At 44.2% G+C, this 23,639-nt stretch overlaps 1 protein-coding gene across 7 annotated transcripts in view; it reads left to right on the top strand.

The window, feature by feature from the left end:
- FAH (fumarylacetoacetate hydrolase) overlaps positions 1-16,862 on the top strand; it is a 31,694-nt gene extending 14,832 nt beyond the window's left edge. For 2 of the 7 annotated variants that reach the window (XM_073304111.1, XM_073304115.1), the window contains 4 exons: positions 831-884; positions 2,213-2,314; positions 4,006-4,123; positions 16,532-16,766. In XM_073304111.1, the coding sequence (XP_073160212.1) occupies positions 831-884; positions 2,213-2,314; positions 4,006-4,123; positions 16,532-16,611 (354 nt within the window). In that variant the 3' untranslated portion in view covers positions 16,612-16,766. Of the gene's footprint in view, positions 1-830; positions 885-2,212; positions 2,315-4,005; positions 4,124-5,734; positions 10,425-15,508; positions 15,713-16,531; positions 16,767-16,798 lie in introns of those variants that run through there. The other 5 variants (XR_012154038.1, XR_012154036.1, XR_012154037.1 and 2 more) reach the window with 5 other exon arrangements.
- The last annotated feature ends 6,777 nt before the right edge of the window (positions 16,863-23,639 follow it).

Below are 23,639 nucleotides of genomic sequence, written 5' to 3'. Positions count from 1 at the left end.
GTAACTCATTTTGTGCCTCAGCCTTTCTGATTTTTGTCCTTCTATACTTGTGGTACCCTTCTGGACTCAATCTTAGCAATTTTTCCATCTTTCCTGTAGGATTCTTTTTTGATTTTAGGTCATTAAAAGCTCCTCATATGGCCATATTGGCTTCTTGCTATTCTTCCTATATTTCTTTTGCATAGTTTGCTGTTGTGCCTTTAATATTGTCTCTCTGAGAAACTGCCACATCTCCTGAACTCCTTTTTACCCTTAGGTTTTCTTCCCATCAGCTCTTGCCTACCAGTTATCTGAGTCTGCTAAAGTCTGCTTTTTTTTTTTAAAGCCCATTGTCCTTATTCTGCTATTCTCACTCTTTCTTTCCTTAGAATCATTAAATCTATCATTTCATGGTCACTTTCACCCAAATTGCCTCCCACCTTCAGATTCACAACCAATTTCTCCCTGTCAGAATTAAGTCTAAAATAGCTGCCTCCATGGTTACTTCCTCCAACTTCTGAAACAAGAAGCTGTCCTCAGTACATCCCAAGAATTTGAGATTTTTATATTTTGCCATATTACTTTTCCAACAGATGTCTGGATAGTCAGTCTCCCATTGCTATCAGGGCTTGTGTTTTGGATATTTCTGTTTGTTCCAGAAATGCCTCATCCACCCCCTCCTGATTTGGTGGTCTATAGTAAACCCCTAACATGACATTACCCTGAATTTTCCCCTCTCGTCTTCACCCGGAATGTTTGATCTGCCTCTGTAGCTCACGAAAGCTTATGCTCAAATAAATTTGTTAGTCTCTAAGGTGCCACAAGTACTCCCTTTCTTTTTGTGGATACAGACTAACACGGCTGCTACTCTGAAACCTGTCATCTCTTTCTGGACCTCATTACAAGTGTGTATATTCTTGGTGTATTAAGCAACCCCTCCTTCTGTTTTTTCCCTCCCTGTCCTTCCTGAACAAACTGTTACCCCTCTATACCAAAATTCCAGTCACAAGATTTATCCCACCAAGTCTGTTATGCTAATTAATTAATGTAGCTTGGGTACTAAGCCTTCCAGTTCTTCCTGTGTGTTCCCCATACTCCTTGCATTTGTTAATAAACACCTAAGATGTTGAGCAGATTTCCCCATTGTTTTCCCCCTTATTGCTCTTATGTCCCTATTGAACTTTTTCCTGCCCCCAACATCTAGCCTTCTTAAGGTATGTCTGCACTACAGTAAAAGACCTGCAGGCTGGCCCGGGTCAGCTGACTTGGACTGTGGGGGTATAAAATTGCAATGTAGACATTTGGGCTCAGGCTGGAGCCTAGGCTCAGAGACCCAGTGCGGGGGCGTGGTCACAGAGCCTGGGCTCCAGCCCAACTCTGAATATCTACATATAATTGTATAGCCCAAAGTCAGCTGACCGGACCAACCGCAGGTCTTTTATTGCACATAGACATACTCTTAAGGTCAACACCTGGCCTTCTGTTAAGGTCACTTTTTTTTTAAACCTACCTGTGGGCTTTTCTCAGCGGTCTCCTTTGAACCTCATTTAAAAAACCCCTCACTAGGTTAGTGAGTCAGTGGCCAAAGAGGCTCTTCCCCTTGAAAGTCATATTAGTAACATGACTGATGTTGTCTGTGCTGTACTGCCAGGTACCTGCACTTCTTCTGTCTAGTTACCCATTTAACAATAATTAGGACTGGTTACATTGCGCAGAAACAGCTGACTCTGGTAGCCACAAATTGCCAATAACCCCAACTTTAATGCCACGCCTTCAGGTGCTAAAATCCTTCTACATAGGATTCCATTGACATCTACTTATTCCTGCTGAGGGGCCAAATGCTCATATAGAGTGGGACTGATTGAAAGTCCATTATGTCATTGGAAAGGTTCCCATTGATTCCACTGAGCTTTGGACCAGGCCAGTTGCCTACGGAGCTGTGGTATTAATATGCTGTATGTTGTGAAAGTAGGGTTACAATAGTTGCTTCTCACCTCTTCAAACTATTTATATTCAGCAGGCCATACATCTGGAGACTAATCAGTGAGCCAGAGGATCAATTTAAAGTAATTACAAATGTTCCATTTAGGCTGCTGAAGGCTCCTGATTAGATAAGGATGTTGTTCTTGAGGGCTAATGTTTAACAGTATGATCCAGAAAGAATGAAATGCATTTTGTACAGACTAGTGATATCTGAGAGTCATGTTTGTCATTCACTTCCCCCTTTTTCCAGTACATGTACTGGACCATGAAACAGCAGCTGGCTCATCACTCCATCAATGGATGCAACCTCAGACCTGGAGATCTCCTGGCATCTGGAACAATCAGTGGACCCGTAAGCATTTCACGAACAGCTGTCACTAATAACTAAGTACTCAGCAACTAGAAACTGGCCTTCAACCCACTTTGTTTTATTATGGACATCTTTGTAGTTCTTCCTTAGTCTTTTTGGAGTACATATTTTTTAAGCCTTCCTACTGTCAGTATCCATAAAAGCCAGTTGTGGTATTTTAGAGGCAACAATATTCCTGCACAAAAGTAGCCCAATCCTGCAGTGTGAGTTACAGCTACTATCTCATTGTTAAAAACAAACCCCACAGCAACGGTATGTTGAGATCTATGGAGGGAAAACCTCTAGATAATATAAGTGTTACTGTTACTGTTTTTTCAAAGTGTTAACACTTCCAAGTCTCTCAATTCTGTATGAACCTAGTTTCATAGTCCATTATTTTCATTTATACTGCACTGGTGTTGCACTCTACTTAGAAAATGCAAAACCCACTTTCTCCAATGTATTTTTTGGGATTCATGGAGCTCTGTCTCCTGACCAGCACATTGCTGGACATTGTTCAGTGGTGGTCGGAGGTGTGATGTGTTGTTTTCCTTCCTCTTGCTGAAATAGAAAATAAGGACAGGTTAATATTTTATACCCTGATGTCCAATAGCCTATAAAGTCATCGGGAGACTTTCCACTGGGAAACATGAGTGGGGGTTGGATCTTGCTCCTAGTGCATTGCCATCTGTCCTTCTATAAGGCTCCAGCAGTGTGCCAGCGTAATAAAGCACTTACACCATCCTGCTGGGGTACACGTGTATAAATGAAGTGCTGTTTCTTTTCTCTAATACACCATGCTGCAGATTTACATTAAAATCTTTTTAACATTTACCAACATTTAGCATTCCTCTGTACAATGAAATGTGAATAGGACTCTGAAATGTAGCAATAGACAGATACTTGAGAGGCAGAAATAGTGCCCTAGATTTAGCTCCATTCTTCCTCGAACAGGATCCAATTTTTCTTTATCGTGCCCACTACAAAAGCTAATGATGCCAAAGAGAAGACTGCTTTAGGCAGTTGTGGCCTCCAGCAAGTAAGGAGTTAAATACACAAGACGGGTGAGTAAGCTAGCACATCAATGAACTGGATCAATGGCTGTTACTGGCAAGGTTCCATTGCACAGAATCCAACAATATACTGTATTTGTTTTCTCACTCCCAGCAGCAGGGGCTTGGTGGTTAATGGTAGTACAGACATGTGGAATGGTTTTACAATTCTGTTACTAAAAGGAAAAGGAGTACTTGTGGCACCTTAGAGACTAACCAATTTATTTGAGCATGAGCTTTCGTGAGCTACAGCTCACTTCATCGGATGCATACCGTGGATACTGCAGCAGACTTTATATACACACAGAGATCATGAAACAATACCTCCTCCCACCCCACTGTCCTGCTGGTAATAGCTTATCTAAAGTGATCATCAAGTTGGGCCATTTCCAGCACAAATCCAGGTTATTACCAGCAGGACAGTGGGGTGGGAGGAGGTATTGTTTCATGATCTCTGTGTGTATATAAAGTCTGCTGCAGTATCCACGGTATGCATCCGATGAAGTGAGCTGTAGCTCACGAAAGCTCATGCTCAAATAAATTGGTTGGTCTCTAAGGTGCCACAAGTACTCCTTTTCTTTTTGCGAATACAGACTAACACGGCTGTTACTCTGAATTCTGTTACTAACTTATGTTTTGAAGGATCCGGAGAACTTTGGCTCCCTGCTGGAGATGTCATGGAAGGGAACAAAAGTAATTGACCTTGGGAATGGACATTCTCGTAAATTTCTGCAGGATGGGGATGAAGTCATTATAACAGGTAACAACCAAATGATTATGAGTGTGTTCTCTGGCCGAGTACCACGGCGTGTGGCCCCTAGTTGTTTTATGTATAGCATTTCTAGTGGGAGTCAGGCTGCCTGTGAATTCCTAGCTGCACATGACCCCTTCCTGGTTCCTGGGAGGTAAAGGCAGGGGGATAAACTGTCCCCTGCTATATCTGCTGTATGGGTCTGTTTGTAAGTGTCTGTCTATTTTTGGGTATTATACAGTGCCTGTTACCCTAGTATTGAAGCACATGGGCTCCCCATTTCCTAGGTTCAGAGATCCCTTTTGAGCATGATGCCAGGATTTCTGTTCTGCCCCCTCCTTGCCCCCCCCCTACCCCCCAACTTTATCAAATAAAGTTGCCAGATATTTTTGAATGAACTGAAAAGACAGCACCAGAGCAGGAATGGTGATGCTTTTCACTAGCCAGCCTTTCCCTTAAGTAGTTATTGCATGCACACACGCGCGCACACACATAACTGTAGTCATATATAGTGTGCAATGCACAAAAATATGTTAGGGGCTAGTAGTTTTGATTTGGGGTTTTTTGCAAACTAAAAATAACATGTGATACTTTGTTATTCCTCTTTTGACACTTCCCTCTCCATAGAGATGTGTGATAGCGTTGTTCCTTTAGGTAGCATAAAAGCTGCTATGGAAAGCAAAGGAGGTGTTTGTTTTTTTCCATCATGACACTAAGGACTGGGATTTTGAAAGGAGCCTTAAAGAGTTCGGTGTGGTGGTGTAATTTAGATGGAATGTATGGACCCAAAGAGTCAAAGGTGTTAAATGCCCCTGACATGGTCTAACATTAAACAATTTCAAAAAGGGTTGGTATACAGAGAACTCAGCCTGCTTAGTACCATGGCAAACACCATTAAGCCTCTTATTAAAGATACAGAACGAGAAGGGAAAATGGTTCAAGTATTTGGAATGTAAAGTATTAAGCACGGCTTTCATTTTAACAACATCCCTTGTTCCATTTCCCCTTGAGCTATAGAGAGTTTTTAGACAGAAACCCCCACTTGTTTAACAGTCTCTTAGGTGGTACTCACAAAAAGAAAAGGAGTACTTGTGGCACCTTAGAGACTAACCATCAGTAATGACTGTCCTTTTTGGAGAAAAGAAAAAATTAGTTGAAATGAGCTGGTGCTGCTGCTGTTGAAGTCTGGTCCCGTTTCCTAGAAAACAAGACAGACAGACAGAAACCTAAAGATAGAAAGGGCAGCTTCTGTCTCTGGTGTTGATTCTCCCTTGCAACCTTGCTGCTGGAAAACCCAGGCACAGCACACAGTCGTATCAGCCACTCCGAGTCCTGGCAAACTCATACCAGCATCAGGATGTTTTAGGGCATTGCTTTTATCTGCTTCTGTGGTCACAGGCTTACAGAGGTGTTGCAAAATATACAGTCTTGGCTGGCTAAGCCAGACTTTTCATAGACAGAAGGCAAAAGGAGGATAGGAAAGAGAAGAAATAAGGTGGGAAAGGAAAAAGACAGTGTGAATGTGAGAGAGTCTCCACATATCTTGTGGTGTTCGGGATTTAGCCGAAGCCAGTAGAGGTAGAGATGTCATCTCTGACTCCCTCTCTTGGCTTGATCTAGTTGGGACATTTCTTGTGATCAGAACAATGAAGACCCAATGATGCTACAATGGATCCCAGGGTCCCAGGTGACGATGAGGGTGGCAGCCATGATGGTGAAGCTCACTCCTTTCCCTTCTTTGAATCAGCAATTGTTCCATTTCGCTTCCTCTCTACCAGTTTTCCTCAAACACTTTTATTTTAAGGAGCCCTTAGGAGGAGCGATGGGCAGAGTCATTCACTCCTTCGTTATTTTATCAGCCAATGGGCCTAATTTGGACACACCAATTTTGGTTCATTGATTGCCGGTCTCCCACTGTTCTGGTTTACCAGACACTATCTTAATAAAGTCTTTGAATTTTATCAGTAGGCCTTTTTGTTTGGGCTAATTCAGCCTCTTTTTTTTCCCCATCTTTCCCTGTTTTCAACGTTTTGTTATTGTAACATTTTATGAACTTTCACTCACTTTTCACAGTTAAGCTCAGACTTAGGGTAAATTTGTTGGCCCAGTTATCACAACAGGTGCCTACTGAATTTCAATAGGATTTGAGTGCCTGCGTCCCTTAGGCTCCTCTGAAACTCCCAGCCAAAGCCTCCATGCACTTGAGCCATTTGTCCTGGCTGCAGGAGCCGAACCCAGAATCCTAGATCTAAACCGTTTTGAATATGGTAGAGGGGGTTCCAGTTCAGATTCCTGGATCCAAACCCGACTCCTGTGTTTTTAGTTCAAGGTCAGATTCAGAACCAGAAATTACTTTTTTCCTCCTGTTTTTGATATGGGGTAAAGCTATTCTTGTGAGATTTTTTGACCCAATTTTGCAGACATCTCCTCAGTTCCTCTGCTGGCCATTTTAGAGAACTGTTTGTGAAATTTTTCATATCAACAAATCTCACTAGCCAGAACCTAACCTTGATCTGAACAGCTTCTTCCATTCTCCCCCACCCCCCAGTTCTTACACATACTAAGTGGAGTAGCCCACAGGATTTACACAGACAACGAAGCTGCCAAAGTACTAGGAAGAATTAATGAATGTGCCATGAGCAAGAGAAAACAATTGTGACTAAGTCATGGAGGCTGGTACATATGTCTGGTGAAAGGAACATTTTTTGGGGACTGGGAAACTTGCAAGGACTATCATAGGCGGGGGATACCTACAGCACAGAGGCAAAACTACGGTGCCTTACCCGGCTGGCTATTTCGGCAATTAAGGAATGAACACAGGAAAATAATTCTAGCCAAGTGAAGGAGCATTGATGCAAGGTCTGAGTATGAAGCTAAGCAGACACTGCAGGGGCCCTTCAAAGAGAGCACTGAAATAAATGAGGTGGCAAAATCCAGCACACGGTGGTGCATGCACATCAGTACAGCCCATTAACCGCTTCGAAAGCATCGGCAAGATTAACGGCTCTGACGTCACAAGAGCGGGCCCTGTAATAGATCCCCTGAACCAAGAACGGAAATAGAAAATATGTTACTGAAACTGACAACAGCTGCAATAAATGAGCTGAGATATCCGGAGGGGTAAATGGTGACAGTATGATCGACAAGAAGGCAGTGAAGATTTATGTGCAGAGATGGACATGGAGCCTCGCCATGTGTTCACTTCTCTGTGGGTTGGGTTTGTTGGGAGAGCACTGTATAGAGGCTGTGGAATTTACCGTTGCACTGCGATGACCTCTGTGCACCAAGTGGGATAGTTAGGTGAGGTGAATGGGCCCACTAGTGTGAATGAAGTGCAGATCCTGTAGTAGTGACATTTCAGAACTTCCTCTTGCTTTTTAAATCATCGTTGCAGCTGCCCCCACTCCCCACCACCTGCTAATAGGCAGATTCCCCTTGTCTGGGGTTACCATACGTCCTGTTTTTCCAGAACATTGCCTCTTTTTTTGAGTCTCCATCCTCTGTCCTGGCAGATGTTTCAAATATCAGGAAATGTCCTGGATTTTTGCAGAGCAGATGGTGTAGCTCAGAAAGAGCCCCAATTGGTCCACTTCCTGATCGGTCCCTCCTCTGCATCTGCAGCTGATTGGTCCATTCTCCTGCAGCCACATCTGCCCATCTCCCAACCGTGGGGAGGGGATCCCGCAGGGAGGCCCTGACTGATGGCTGTCGCTGTATCCTGCTCTTGTGCCTGCCACCATGGCAGGGAGCGACACTGGCCCCCACCTCCAGCGAGTACCCCTGCCACAGGTACCACCCAACTGGACTCCGCTTTCAGCCCCCCGACTGTGCAGTGTCCTCTTCTGGGGAACCTGAAATATGGTAACCCTACACTCGTCTCCTCTTTCTGCAGGCCAGAGCTGAGCTCACAATACACCACTCAAGTTATTGTCTGCTTCTAAGCAAAATGTGGAACAAAGGGGAGCATTTCCTCTTCCATCTCGATATGCACTGTGCATTATCTGAGGCAAAACAGCTAGTACTTAATGAGATTATTCTTGATTGACACAGATTCTGCCACCTAGGAAAGGTCAGTTAGATCAGAAAAGTTCAAATCTCTGTGCTTGGACACTCAATCCGTGCTCAAGTACCAGAATAAGTAGCCTGATTTTCAGATACTGAGTATCTCAGCCTGGTGCTTCATTTTCCTAACGGAATGAAAAGCACTGGCTGGATGGGTCTGGAGGGGTAACATCTTCCTCACAGGATGCCAAGACTGTCTGTATTGCTGTTTGTAAACTGCTTTGAGATCCTTGGATGAAAGCTGGTATAAAACTATTGGATTTTAATGAAATGTGTTAATAGATCATTGAAAATGGAGCGGGTCAAATTTTTGCTGTCAGTGTTTTTTTGTTGTTGTTATTTTGGCTACAAAGTATTTTTTTAAAGATTTTCATGGAAAAAGATCTGTTTTTGTAAAGTTTTCATTTAAAAAAAAAAAATCGGGGGTTTGGCTGTTTTTACACCCACTCCACCCTTGCCTCCTCCCCCAAGTTAGGAAAATATTCAATGGAAACATTGTTCAAAATTTTTGGCAGGAAATGAAATTATTTCCCAGCCAACTGTAATTGCCACCCAGTTTGACAGAAGCCTTTTGGGCTCTCCATTGTAGCCCTGACTGATGCTCTGAGAGTTCTAGGTTAATAACTAAACCTCACGGGTTTTGATGCCTTGTGGAAGGTCCAACAATACATCAGGAGCTAAGCTGTGAATAGAACCCCAGGGTCCTGAATACGTGTGACATACTCTAGCCACTACGCCATAGGTTAGATTCTGACACCCTTGCTCACAGTAAATAAATAGTATTTTTACTCTTCAAGTGGTTCCATTGACATCAACTAGTGGCTACTCTGCATGAGCCAGGGCATTAGAATGTGGCCCACGATCTCCTTGGTGCTTAATAAGAACTTTCCTTTTAGACGGCTGTTTCAAATCTCGAACGTTTATCAGTGGGACAATTAAAATAATATAACGTAACGCTAACACAACACAGAACATTGCATGTTGATAGATGCGCATTAAGCCAAGTTAGTGATGCTAACAGTGTGCTATTTTGAAATAAACAATGTTCCGCAGCTACAATAGATCAAAACATTTGTAAAGCCCAACTGCTGATGTATGTAAAAGGAAATGTATGCTCCAGGGCTGGCTCCTGAGCTAGTTCGGGATGCCCTCATATTTAGTGACGTATGGTAAGTCGAACCAAAGCCTTTACTGCACCGGTTAGAGTGTAGGCCTATTACAGCCTGTCCCAAGGCAGGACTAAGGCCTGTCTTACCAAGTGCCCAACCAATGATTTATTGCCTACTTTTGTTTGTTTCAAATTTCCACTTGACTCAACCCCTCCCCCCTCCTCCTTAAGCTATTTCAGAGAACCCTAACGTAAATAAACCAAGAGCAGTGTATTGTTCCTGAGAAATGTTTCTCATGGCAGCTGGTATTGCAAGATTTCTTTCGCTAAACGGCACTGTGGCACGTTTCAAAACGTATCTGTAGTTCCTTCAGTCTTTCCTTGGGGGCCGCGGTGTTGGCTGACAGGTCCACAGAGCCTGCTCCATTAACCGTGCTACACCTTGTTACTGCTCTCAATTATAGTGGACCGCAAGGGTAGCACATTGTGCTAAAAATCACCAGCAATGAAGCCGAACAAAGATTCATGGAAACTCCGTTGACTCCTCAGAGCCCTGTGACTGACTTAAGTAGGGTTTACTAGTGATGAGCCAACAGGCTGCTGTTTGAAGGTCATTCATATAACAAGTTAGCTCCTGGTCAGAGTGGCTAGCGGGGAGCCCAGGTCTGTTAGAGAGAAGGGAGAAGACCAGCTCACTCTAAGTTGCTTTACCGTTGTGGGGGATGAGGATGAGGGTGCCAGGAGATTTTTACTGAACCTCTCAGCTGGGTCTGTGGGGTGGGAAGTAGCGCTCAGGAACTATATACGCACCCGGTCTTCTGGGTTCTGTGGGAGGAGGGGCACTGCCAAGGACAAGGGTGAGGATATCAATACTACGAGAACTTTTCCTCCTCCACCCTGGTATGCCTGTAGGATGGGGACAGGGCTGGAGTTCATCTCCAGAGAAGGGACAGTGCTGGACCAGCTGGCCCTGCAGATAACTAGGTATAGGTGCAAAAAGAAAAGGAGTGCTTGTGGCACCTTAGAGACTAAAACATTTATTTGAGCATAAGCTTTCGTGAGCTACAGCTCACTTCATCGGATGCATTCAGTGGAAAATACAGTGGGGAGATTTATATACATAGAGAACATGAAAAAATGGGTGTTACATATACACTGTAACGAGAGTGATCACTTAAGGTGAGATATTACCGCCGGGGGGGGGGGGGTGTGCGTGGGGACCTTTTGTAGTGATAATCAAGGTGGTCCATTTCCAGCAGTTGACAAGAACATCTGAGGAACAGTGGGGGGTGGAATAAACATGGGGAGATAGTTTTACTTTGTGTAATGACCCATCCATTCCCAGTCTCTATTCAAGCCGAAGTTAATTATATCCAGTTTGCAAATTAATTCCAATTCAGCAGTCTCTCGTTGGAGTCTGTTTTTGAAGTTTTTTTGTTGAAGAATTGCCACTTTTAGGTCTGTAATCGAGTGACCAAAGAGATTGAAGTGTTCTCCAACTTTTTTTTGAATGTTATAATTCTTGATGTCTGATTTGTGTCCATTTATTCTTTTACGTAGAGACTGTCCAGTTTGGCCAATGTACATGGCAGAGGGGCATTGCTGGCACATGATGGCATATATCACATGGGTAGATGTGCAGGTGAACGAGCCTCTGATAGTGTGGCTGATGTGATTAGGCCCTATGATGGTGTCCCCTGAATAGATATGTGGACACAGTTGGCAACGGGCTTTGTTGCAAGGATAGGTTCCTGGGTTAGTGGTTCTGTTGTGTGGTATGTGGTTGCTGGTGAGTATTTGCTTCAGGTTGGGGGACTGTCTGTAAGCAAGGGCTGGCCTGTCCCCCAAGATCTGTGAGGGTGATGGGTCGTCCTTCAGGATAGGTTGTAGATCCTTGATGCGCTGGAGAGGTTTTAGTTGGGGGCTGAAGGTGATGGCTAGTGGCGTTCTGTTGTTTTCTTTGTTGGGCCTGTCCTGTAGTAGGTAACTTCTGGGTACTCTTCTGGCTCTGTCAATCTGTTTCTTCACTTCAGCAGGTGGGTATTGTAGTTGTAAGAATGCTTGATAGAGATCTTTTGGGTGTTTGTGTCTGTCTGAGGGGTTGGAGCAAATGCAGTTGTATCGTAGAGCTTGGCTGTAGACAATGGATCGTGTGGTGTGGTCTGGATGAAAGCTGGAGGCATGCAGGTAGGAATAGCGGTCCGTAGGTTTCCTGTATAGGGTGGTGGTTATGTGACCATCGCTTATTAGCACCATAGTGTCTAGGAAGTGGATCTCTTGTGTGAACTGGTCCAGGCTGAGGTTGATGGTGGGATGGAAATTGTTGAAATCATGGTGGAATTCCTCAAGGGCTTCTTTTCCATGGATCCAGATGATGAAGATGTCATCAATATAGCGCAAGTAGAGTAGGGGCATTAGGGAACGAGAGCTGAGGAAGCGTTGTTCTAAGTCAGCCATAAAAATGTTAGCATACTGTGGGGCCATGCAGGTACCCATAGCAGTGCTGCTGATTTGAAGGTATACATTGTCCCCAAATGTGAAATAGTTATGGGTGAGGACGAAGTCACAAAGTTCAGCCACCAGGTTTGCCATGACATTATCGGGGATACTGTTCCTGACGGCTTGTAGTCCATCTTTGTGTGGAACATTGGTGTAGAGGGCTTCTACAGCCATCGTGGCCAGGATGGTGTTTTCAGGAAGATCACTGATGGATTGTAGTTTCCTCAGGAAGTCAGTGGTGCCTCGAAGATAGCTGGGAGTGCTGGTAGCATAGGGCCTGAGGAGGGAGTCTACATAGCCAGACAATCCTGCTGTCAGGGTGCCAATGCCTGAGATGATGGGGCATCCAGGATTTCCAGGTTTATGGATCTAGGGTAGCAGATAGAATACCCCAGGTCGGGGTTCCAGAGATGTGTCTGTGCGGATTTGTTCTTGTGCTTTTTCAGGGAGTTTCTTGAGCAAATGCTGTAGTTTCTTTTGGTAATCCTCAGTGGGATCAAAGGGTAATGGCTTGTAGAAAGTGGTGTTGGAGAGCTGCCTAGCAGCTTCTTCTTCATATTCCAACCTATTCATGATGACAACAGCACCTCCTTTGTCAGCCTTTTTGATTATGATGTCAGAGTTGTTTCTGAGGCTGTGGATGGCATTGTGTTTTGCACAGCTAAGGTTATGGGCAAGTGATGCTGCTTTTCCACAATTTCAGCCTGTGCACATTGGCGGAAGCATTCTATGTAGAAGTCCAGTCTGTTGTTTCGACCTTCAGGAGGAGTCCACCCAGAATCCTTTTTGTAGTCTTGGTAGGAAGGTCTCTGTGGGTTAGTATGTTGTTCAGAGGTGTGTTGGAAATATTCCTTGAGTCGGAGACGTCGAAAATAGGATTCTAGGTCACCACAGAACTGTATCATGTTCGTAGAGGTGGTGGGGCAGAAGGAGAGGCCCCGAGATGGGACAGATTCTTCTGCTGGGCTAAGAGTATAGTTGGATAGATTAACAATATTGCTGGGTGGGTTAAGGGAACCATTGCTGTGGCCCCTTGTGGCATGTAGTAGTTTAGGTAGTTTAGTGTCCTTTTTCTTTTGTAGAGAAGCAAAGTGTGTGTTGTAAATGGCTTGTCTAGTTTTTGTAAAGTCCAGCCACGAGGAAGTTTATGTGGAAGGTTGGTTTTTTGTGAGAGTATCCAGTTGGTGAGACTAGAAAACATCAAATATTTTGGGGGAAAAGAGCATGTGTACTCATGACGTTCAGCAAATGGAACATAGCATTTTCCTATCCTCGTTAAGGTTTCCTTGTGTATGTTCGTCTGCTGTGTGAAATCTGAATTGGTTTCCAACCCCAAGAGTAAACATGTTGATTGTTAGTGCTTAGCAGGCCCTTTTGAATAAATGTGTTCAATATTTAACCCCCAACTCATTTAACCTCACTGACAGTCATTACAATAAACCTGAGCAGGAATTTCGCCAGTTATAAAGTTCAGAGTCTGCATTTTCTTTTCCAAAGTCATGGTTTTTTGGAGGTTTTTTGGCATGTAGGTGGCCAGTGTGACACTGTTCTCATTTAATATTATATCCAAGTGTCACTCCAGTCTGACCTAGTCAAAGATGGCTTTCTCCCTTTTAGTATCTATTCCTCTCTTTATGCCTTGGCTACTTGAGTTTCAGACCTGATCACTTCTCTGCACTAAGTTTTTCAACAATTGATCCTTGGAAAGAGACAGAGTTTCCCTAGACCTCTGGGTTACTGCACAGCCTGAGTTCTCGTAAGAAGTGGAATCTGCTCTCTCAAGGAAAACTCCACTGCTTTATCAGCATTACAAAGAATCTCTGGGATGAACAGAGCATAGATGCAGGCATTCTGTGATATGATTCAGAGACAACCCCTGAGTGTGAGTGGACTGAAGAGGGAATGAGAAATTCTATTTCTTTAGGACTTGTTTCTCTGAAAAGCACTCTTTGGTAAAGTCAAGAGCTGAAAAATCTCCTTTAAGGTCCTGTTGAAGCCTCTAATGTCAGGAAAGGGAGTGCAGATACCGAAGCTGCTTAAGTGAATAGTCACCTTCCCTGTTGCCAACTGAATGATTTCAGTGCCTTGTAAAAACTAGCAATAACACACTCTACTTTGGGAGCAATCAAGTAAGAGGACAGTCTCCGCTACGTATATAATTAGGAAGTAAGGACAATGTTGCTATGAATCACCGCAGTGGAATGCTGCAAAGCCTTTTTTTCCAGACACCATGAATGAGATCCTCACTCCCTGGTTCAGCCTGTTTATGCTGCGGAAACAGGCCAGAGCAAAATAAATGCCCCATATTCAGCTGGGGGAGGATTTCCCTGATGCAGGCACTATGGCCGACAGCCAGAAGGCTGCCCTCGGATGGTGTAGGGGAATGACGGGAGCAGAAGGGGCTGCAGCACTGTGGAAGAAATTTGGGTCAGGGCTGCAGCCTCTAGGACAGCCCAGGGAAGCTACAGTAATTTAGACCTGCAGAGGGGCTTCTCTAGCCCCCAGAGCAACCCAAGATGGACAAACAGGAGAAATGGTCTGAAGTAAATAGGATGAAGTTCAATCAGGACAAATGCAAAGTACCCCACTTAGGAAGGAACCACCAGTTGCACACATACAAAATGGGAAATGGCTGTCTAGGAAGCAGTACTGCGGAAAGGGATCTGGGGGTCATAGTGGACCACATGCTAAATATGAGTCAACAGTGTGACACTGTTGCAAAAAAACCAAACATGCTTCTGTGATGTATTAGCAGGAGTGTTGTAAGCAAGCCATGAGAAGTAATTCTTCCGCTCTACTCCATGCTGATTAGGCCTCAACTGGAGTATTGTGTCCAGTTCTGGGCACCGCATTTCAGGAAGGATGTGGACAAATTGGAGAGAGTCCAGAGAAGAGTGACAAAAATGATCAGAGGTCTGGAAAACATGACCTATGAGGGAAGAGTGAAAAAATTGGGTTTGCTTAGTCTGGACAAGAGAAAACTGAGGGGGGACATACCTTTTCAAGTATGTAAAAGGTTGCTACAAGGAGGAGGAAGCAAAATTGTTTTCTTAACCTCTGAGGATAGGGCAAGAAGCAATGGGCTTAAATTGCAGCAAGGGAGGTTTAGGTTGGACATTAGGAAAAACTTCCTAACTGTCAGGGTGGTTAAGCACTGGAATAAATTGCCTGGGGAGGTTGTGGAATCTCCATCATTGGGGATTTTGAAGAGCAGGTTGGACAAACACCTGTCAGGGATGGTCTAGATAATACTTAGTCCTGCCTTCGTCCCTTCCAGTCCTATGATTCTATGAAGATTGGGAGAGCACAAAGGTGGCTTTTCCCACTGTCCCTCTGGGCTGTGAGTTCTGTGAGCCTAGCTCAAGGGAGAGTGGCCACATGACTAAACATTTGAACTACACAGGCTGGTTGATTTGGCATAGCACCTGGTGAGTTGTGCTAACACAAGTTGTAGCCTGTAGTTGCATTCCCACTGCATTGCTAGCTTAAGTGTCTGCAGCACTCAAGCTTCAGTGCACACTCCCGCACCCCTACCCCCGTGGACCAGCTAGTTCGCATTTAAAGCGTCACTTTACCTGAGCTAGAAATTTTTGTGTGTAAACAGGAGTCAGGTTCGGGGTAACATTGAGTTATACCTTGAGCTAACACTGCAGTGAAGACAAGCCCTCAGTGAGAAGATACAAATGATCTGAATAACATTAACTCTCTCTCTCTCTCTCTAATAGAAATTCAGAGACAGATGAATCACTGGAACTACTGTACCATTTAGTTACATGCAGGGAAGAGTGTATCTTTTGACAATGAAATTGCTCCTTAAAATAAACTAACAGGACATGTTATACCACTGATGTCTTTCCCTTCACTAAACCTTATCAGCTGAGGTCTGCAGTAATTCTATCTGTTGCTTCATCTCAGTATAACGTTTTCAGGTATGCCTGATGCATACAGGATGAAATGCCTTCAGCTGAGTTTCCTTTCCTGCTTTCTCTGCAAGCTGAACTAATGGATTGCTCTTTCTGAATATGTACAGTACATGGCAGAATGCACCAGTACTGAGGGGGGACTTGCAGCAGCCACATACCCCAGGATTGTGGAATTAAAAAAATAAATATGTAGGACAATATGTCAGTGTGTCAACTCACAGCTTGCATGAGTATTGAGAGGTCAAATCATTCTGTAGTTGCAGATGTAATCAATGACCGGCAACATTGGCAGCAGTTGTAGACATTCATTGTTTATATAATGGAGCATAGTGGACGTCTTGGGCCAGATCCTCAGCTGGTGTCAGTGGAGCCGTGCCAATTCAATTTAATGGGCTAGTCCAATTTATACTAGTTGAGGATCTGACCATTAGTTTTGGTTTTTTAAATGTAGCCATCCCATTGATGGTCTGGCAAGCTGAGGATTCTCCTAAGGCTGCTCTAAACTACACCAGAGACCAGGCCGGCATAGAACCAGCCCCAGGTTTGGGGACCCACAAATATTGCCTTACAGCCCCCTCCCCTCAGTGGTATCCAGTGTGTACTGGCCTGATCAAAAGCCCCTCAATGTCAATGGGAAACTTTGGGTCAGTGGAGTTTGGATCACCCCAACTGAGCACAGCTAAGGAGCTAGGCCTACGACAGTGTATTTACATTCATTTTGTTCCCTTTCGTGTTGGTACTGCAGTTTGTGCTATTTTATTTTTTTACTTATTGTAAAAATCACTGGGTGCCCCTCTTGTGACTCTCTTCCTCTCCCCATTCCAGGTCACTGCCAGGGAAATGGGTACCGAGTGGGATTTGGCCAATGTTCAGGAAAAGTGCTTCCAGCCATCTCTGTTCCATGATTGCCTGCACAAGATGACTTTTTAGGAAGGGAAGAAGCCTCGCCACGTTCCCGACGTAACAGTTCTCTGACCTGAAGAAATTAAAATGTGTGTGTGCACATGCATGGTGTTCAAATCTGTATTTTTTTATATAAATGGTTGGAGTTTTCCAAGTGTTTTAACTGTTCTCAATATCTTAATGATGCAGTTGCCTTCGGTGTTCTCTCTTTCTGACGCTGACTGTGATGCTGTCCTGGTTAAGCTCCATAGATGTAAGTAGAGTCCTTGTACACCGTCCATTAGTAGTGGGCATTCTGAGCTGGGGCAGCCTTATTTTCTCCAAGTCCTTTGGCGGATGTAAACACCAGTGAGTCAGAGGAGGAGCTTTGCATGGTACAAGCCAGGAGCAGGTGGATTACATTAGCAAAGAAAATGTAGACCGAACATTTTGAACCATGAATGGGGGGTGAGATCTTGTAGAATAACTTTCTGTGGGAATTGGGGGGCTCCTTATTGTTGAGGCAGTTAAAAGCATGACAGCAAGCAAGGAGAATAAGGGAATCTTTGCATCAGTCTTCACCACAGAGAATAATTGGGAGATACCTGCCCCAGAGTTACTCTTCTGCAGGCAATACAGAGGAGGCAGTACTAGGGACTGAGGTGTTGCCTAGATTGATAGCTTGAATGCCAAAGAGTCACCAGGATGGAGTGGTTAATCCAGGAACTCTGAAAGAATTTAAGAATTAAGTGGGTGAACTGCTGGCAGAAATACAGGGAGAAATTCCCCCCACCTCCACACCTTATACACTGCTCTGGCTGTACAGGTACCCCAGAAGCAAATCCCTCTGCTGCAGGAGGAGTGCAAAGTACCCTTTACTAGCCCTGGTGTAGGTGGGGTGCTGGGAGCAGTAGAAGACATGTCCATAGAGCATACTGCCATGGACACTGGGCTGCAGAGCAGTTCACAGGCAGCCTTCAATGAGGCTGCCATAAATGAAAACAGCGCCCAGGGTGGCTCTAATTTATGCTGGGGGCTGCTCCCGAAATCCAGACATAAAAGCGATCTTTGCCCTAGTACCTCAGGCTGCACATCCCAGAAGCTCAGCACAGAATCAGACCCACATGATTTACCATTTAAATCAGCTATTCTAGCAGAGACCTAGAGCTCAGCCAGTGTCATATTAATTATTTTTTTAATTGCTAAGGTTGATCCTGGGAATTACAGACCAATAAGCTTTGCTTCAGTAGCAGGTAAATTAGCTGAAAAACAATTAAATCTAGGTATAAAACACCTAACTGAGTCTGCTATAATATGGTGATGAACCAGCCCAGCTTCTGTACTGGAAAAATATGCCTCTCTAAGCTGCTGGAATTCTTTATGGGAGTCAGCAGTAGATATAACTGTGACGGGTTGGATCACAGAAACCCCCTGGGGGTTGCCAACTGATGTGCCAAGACTACTTCTGTTCCTGCTTTCCCTGCCCTCCCAGCTTGGGACTTCAGTGCCCTGCCTGGTTTGAGCCAGACCCCGTAGCCTGCTGCAAACCCAGACCCTGGTCTGAACCAAATCCCCTAACAGCTGTAGGCATAAACTGAAAGCAGCTTAAGAAGTGTTCCTGTCTTTAACACTCAGATACCCAACTCCCAATGGGGTCCAAACCCCAAGTCGGTTTTACCTTGTATAAAGCTTATACAGGGTAAATTCATAAATTGTTTGCCCTCTATAACACTGATAGAGAGAGATGCACAGCTGTTCTCCCCTCTCCCCCCCCCAGGTATTAATACACACTCTGGGTTAATTAATAAGTAAGAAGTTATTTTATTAAATACAGAAAGTAGGATTTAAGTGGTTCCAAGTAATAACAGACAGAATAAAGTGAATTACCAAGCAAAATAAAATAGAACACACAAGTCTATGTCTAATACAGTAAGAAAACTGAACACAGATAAAAACCTCACCCTCAGAGGAATTCCAGTAAGCTTCCTTTTACAGACTAGTCTCCTTCTAGTCTGGGTTCAGCAATCACTCACACCCCCTGTAGTTACTGTCCTTTGTTCCAGTTTCCTTCAGATATCCTTGTGGGTGGAGAAGCTATCGTTTTAGCCAGCTGAAGACCAAAGGGAGGGGTCTCCAATGGGCTTAAATAGACTTTCTCTTGTGGCTGGAGATCCCCTCCTCTCTGCTATGCAAAGTCCAGCTCCAAGATGGAGTTTGAGAGTCACTTGGGCAAGTCACATGTCCATGCATGACTCAGTTTTCACAGGCAGCAGCCACTGTTTGCATGTTGCCTTGAACATCCTCATGTAGATTTCTTATGTGGATTGGAGCCTTTCAAGATCCATTGTGCATTAAGTGCTTCTCGATTGGGCACTTAATTTGTACATTCCTTTCTCAAGAAACTGACCAAATCCTTAACTAAGGCTACTTAAAAATCAAGCAAGTACACAGCCAATATTCATAACTTTGAATACAAAAATGATACATGAATATAAATAGGATGAATAGATTCAGTAGATCATAACCTTTTCAGAGATATGTTACATGGCATATGTAACATAAAGCATATTCCAGTTATGTCATATATACATTCATAAGCACATGGGGGGCACCGTCACAATAACTTCTTAAACTTTTCAAACCCTCTTCGTTCAAGTCCCTGGCATGAGGCTCTTCAGGAATCTAAGGAGTGATTGGGCTGAGAGAGAATGTTTTGTCCTGGGTAAGAAACTGGCTGAGGGGGGGAGAACAGATCTGTAATAAATGGTCTGTTTTCAGTAGAGGAGGTTTATAGCTGAGTGCCCTGAAAGTACACTATAATAGATATATTATAGATCTGGGAAAGGTCAACAGTGAGGTGAATAAGTTTGCATGTGACACTTGTGCCCCTGTCCTCACTGCGGGATGTGAGCTGGCAAAGCGAGAGCTAACTAAGTGACTGTAGACTCTGTAGAAATGTACGCTATGTTGCTGTGCAGATTTGAGGAAGTGGAGTTTCTGGCAGAGACCTCCTGCTCCTATTTCCTCCCCAGCCTTGTAGAGGGCTTCCATAGGGTAAAGAAGAAAGAGAAAGAATGACATGCAAGGAACAATCTCCAGCCACAGTAGGGTCAATCCACAGCAGGGATCCACAGGTGCAGATCACTCTCTGCTGGAACTTGGGGAGGGGGTAGGTCATAGACAATTGTCAGGACATCAAAAGTCAATGCCTCAATTCCTGTGGAAAAGCCCATGAGCTCATTAATTCCCACAAGTGGGGAAGGCCTCGGTTTTAGTCTCATGCTGTGTTACTCGAGAAAGGTTGCCTTTTACCATGAGTGTCTCCTTGCAGTTCAGCCTGTGCTCAGGGCTGTGTTCCAGTTTTCCCGAGTGTAGGGGTAATACCAACGGTGAACATAAGAATGGCCATACTGGGTCGGTACGAAGAAGAACAATGGTACATCTAGCCCATATCCTGTCTTCCAACAGTGGCCAGTGCCAGATGCATCAGAGGGAATGAACAGAACTGGGCAGTTCTGAGTGATCCATACCCTTTCATCCAGTCCAATCTGGCTTCTGGCAGTCAGAGATTTAAGGACACCCAGAACATGAGGTTGCATCCATGAGCATCTTGGCTAATAGCCATTGATGGACTTATTCTCTATGACCTTATCTAGCTCTTTTTTTAAAACCAGTTATATTTTTGGCCTTCACAACATTCCCCGGCAACAAGTTCCACAGGTTGACCAGCGTTAGGAGAAGTCCTTCCTTTTGTTTGTTTTAAACCTGCTGCCTATTAATTTCATTGAGTTGATCCCTGGTTCTTGTGTTATGTGAAGACGTTGATAACACTCCCCTGTTCACTTTCTCAGTTGTCCTTTGTGCTTTCAGCCAGCCAGGTGACACCAAAGTACATCCAGAAAACACCCTCCACCTCATCTACATTGTGCTTAGGAATGTCATCCTTGTTATCCTGCTCCCCAGGTTTCTCCAAACAATGGCTCATGTTACCCCAGCAGCTGCAATGGTAAGAAGCTGATGAAGGGCTCCATCCTGTCCAATGCGGAGTGCTCCTGTGAGATGCCCAGGTTCAGACTAACGTCTGAGTTTGATGCTGGATATAGGACATACCTGCACCACAGGTGCGACCTGTTTTCTTTTGTTTGGGCTGTGGTTGTCGCCACACCTCACTGAAAGGTGAATCGTCTCCCCAGTGCCCAGCCGGAATAACTCAGTGGGGCACTGAGGAGCTACTCTGAAGAGGTGACACCTAGCCCCACTCCACTCCCAACCTCCTATGCGCATGGTGCGCTCCTAGAAGCTCAGCGCCTGAACAGAGGAAATTGCTCACAGTTCTTCCTTAGGGACACCTAGCAACCTGCTCTCCTTGATAATCACCATCAGCGAACATGTGGTCCAGTATTACCAATTCAGATATTCTTGGTTAACCTCTCCCACTAGTACCTATGTGTAACCCATCGGACAGCTGAGTGCCTTGCAGTCGTTATGGAATTATCCTCCCAAGACCCCTGGGCTGTTACATACACAGAACTGAGGCACAGAGCGCAAGTGACTGGCTCAAGGTCATGCAGGGAGTCAGTGCAGAGTGGGGAATAGCCCACAGATCTCCTGAGCTCTGGTCCCATGCCTTAACACATGATTTCCTCTCTCTTCTAGTGCTAGCATCCGTCTCTTCTGCAGTCCTATGCAATTAGTTCTTTATCAAGTGTGGCTGAAATCCTGACGCCACTGAAGTCAACGGAGCCAGCATTTCATCCTATAATGTTAAACATTGCCTAAGAGGTGGGGAATGTTTCATTGGCCTAAGAGCATTACTGTTGTATGGACACCATGATGCTATGGTCTTACTCGAGTTTCTTGTATGCTGAAGGAAAAGGTATTTTCTGAAAAGGCAGGGTAAAATCTATATTGACAACAGCTGCTGATGGCCAGCCAGCCCAGCACGTTGTTATTAATGGGCTCTGATCTTGATGTACACATGCGAATTACATTTTTCATTCAGGTAGTAGCATTGCTGCAATGGTCTTAGAAGACAGATGTGTTTATTGGGAACCTATAAATCTTTTGTGTTGTGTTCTTATTTCCTGCAGAACTAACGGCAGCCACCATTCCCAGGAGGTGAACTTCTTTTTAAAAGAGAAATCTCATCTGTGCAGTTGTCCCCAGCATGACAAATGGAAAGTGCGCTTTCTGCTTCAATAGCTAGCGGGAGAGCAGGCTGCGGGAAAGGTTAAGTGACTATCAGGGCATGGAGTCTGGTGTTTCAATGTTTTAAACTGCTCCATTCTGTTGGTATAAGCCCTCAAGACCTGAACACCCCCTGAAGTTTGAGGGGTTCTTTGAATGGAACTCATGCAGGATCCAGTTCAACATGCCAGTCCATGCCAATCCCGCTCCTAGTATAGCCCTTATGGAAAACCAGCAGTACTGTCATTTATAACTTCTCCACCAGAGGGAGGATGATGGCTTCAGATGTACAGGATGAAATCCCTGTCCCACTGATATCAAAGACAAAACTCCCACTGATTTCACCGGGGCCAGGATTTCACCCACTATATATAAGAACATTATAAAAAATGCATCCACTATTCAGGCTTGCATCCAGTACCATCTGAGCAAGGCTTCATCGGCCACATGGGGCCAGATTCTGATCTCCTCTGCACAAGCGTCAAAATGGAGTAACACCCATGTAAATGAGATCAGATCTGGCGCATAGAGTGCAGATTTCAAACACAGGCAGGAGAAAGTACTTGGCATCTCTGTGGACAGCTGAGTGATGTCATCTTCTCAATACACAGTGAAGGGCAAAAAACAAAATGATGTTAAGCGTTATTAAGAAAGAGAGGCTTTGTTTCTGTCAAGAGCTGTTTCATTGCACCCCCACAGGTTCATATTATTGCTAGGAGAGCCTGGTCCAGTGGGAAAGAGACTCAGGAATCCTGGGCTGCCCAGTGACCTGCTCTGTCACCTTGGACAATTTACTTCACCACTCTGCTTCTCCTCCCACCCTTTGGCTTATCTATATAAATGGTAAATCTCTTACTATGCATGCATGCAAGTGCCTAGCACAGTGGAGTCCTGATTTTGGTTTACAGGTGCTACTAGGACAACTAAATAAAAATAGTTTAAAAATCACTAGAGACATTTTTAAATGAAAGTAATAGTGCATTACACTGACAGCATTAGACTGCCATGGTATAAATCGATGGCACATGCTGGTCTTGACTGTGTCCAGTTTTGCTTTACTCATCTCATAAAGCAGTGGTTCTGAACCGGGGGTACGCAGAGGTCATGTAGATAGTTGCCTAGTTTTACAACAGGCTACAGAAAAAGCACTAGCAAAGTTAGTACAAACTAAAATTGCATACAGACAATGACTTGTTTATACTGCTCTAGATACTATACACGGAAATGTAAGTACAATATTTATATTCCAATGGATTTATTTTATAATTATATGGTAAAAATAAGAAAGTCAGCAATTTTTCAGTATTAGTGTGCTGTGACGCTTTTGTATTTTTATGTCTGATTTTGTAAGTAAGTAGATTGTAAGTGAGGTGAAACTTTGTGCTTTGTGCACCAGCGAGGAAAAGATGTAAAGGAAACATGCATCAAGAAGGTAAATGATCAGTCTTAATTCCTACCCTGAGCTTCTTTATGCTTCACAGTCAGGCTTTTAGAACTTGATGAGGTCTATGCTTCCAGGCCACACATGCTGGTGGTTGTCAAGATCATGACAGAACTCTGATGTGCACATTGTCAGTTCATACAATTAAAGGTCTGAGAGGTTAAGTATGGATTTCTGCTGAATCTGTGAGCAATCATTGCTGAACCCTGGAGAAATAAGTTAAATTTTCTTTCTTTGTTAGCTTATAGATGCCGATGATCTCTCTTTCCAGGGCTCTCTCTGCAAACACCTCCATAAAACACATGCACACAGCTCATAACTCCTTAATTAGCCAAGCCCACAATGTCTGGTCATGAAATGGTTTTCAATAATTGTTCAGAGTAGAATTAGTGACCTCATTAAATGGAACTTCAGGAGAAATTG

The sequence above is a fragment of the Lepidochelys kempii genome, chromosome 10 (assembly GCF_965140265.1).
Source record: "Lepidochelys kempii isolate rLepKem1 chromosome 10, rLepKem1.hap2, whole genome shotgun sequence".
Taxonomy (NCBI): domain Eukaryota; kingdom Metazoa; phylum Chordata; order Testudines; family Cheloniidae; genus Lepidochelys; species Lepidochelys kempii.
This window is presented reverse-complemented; position numbering and strand designations above follow the sequence as displayed.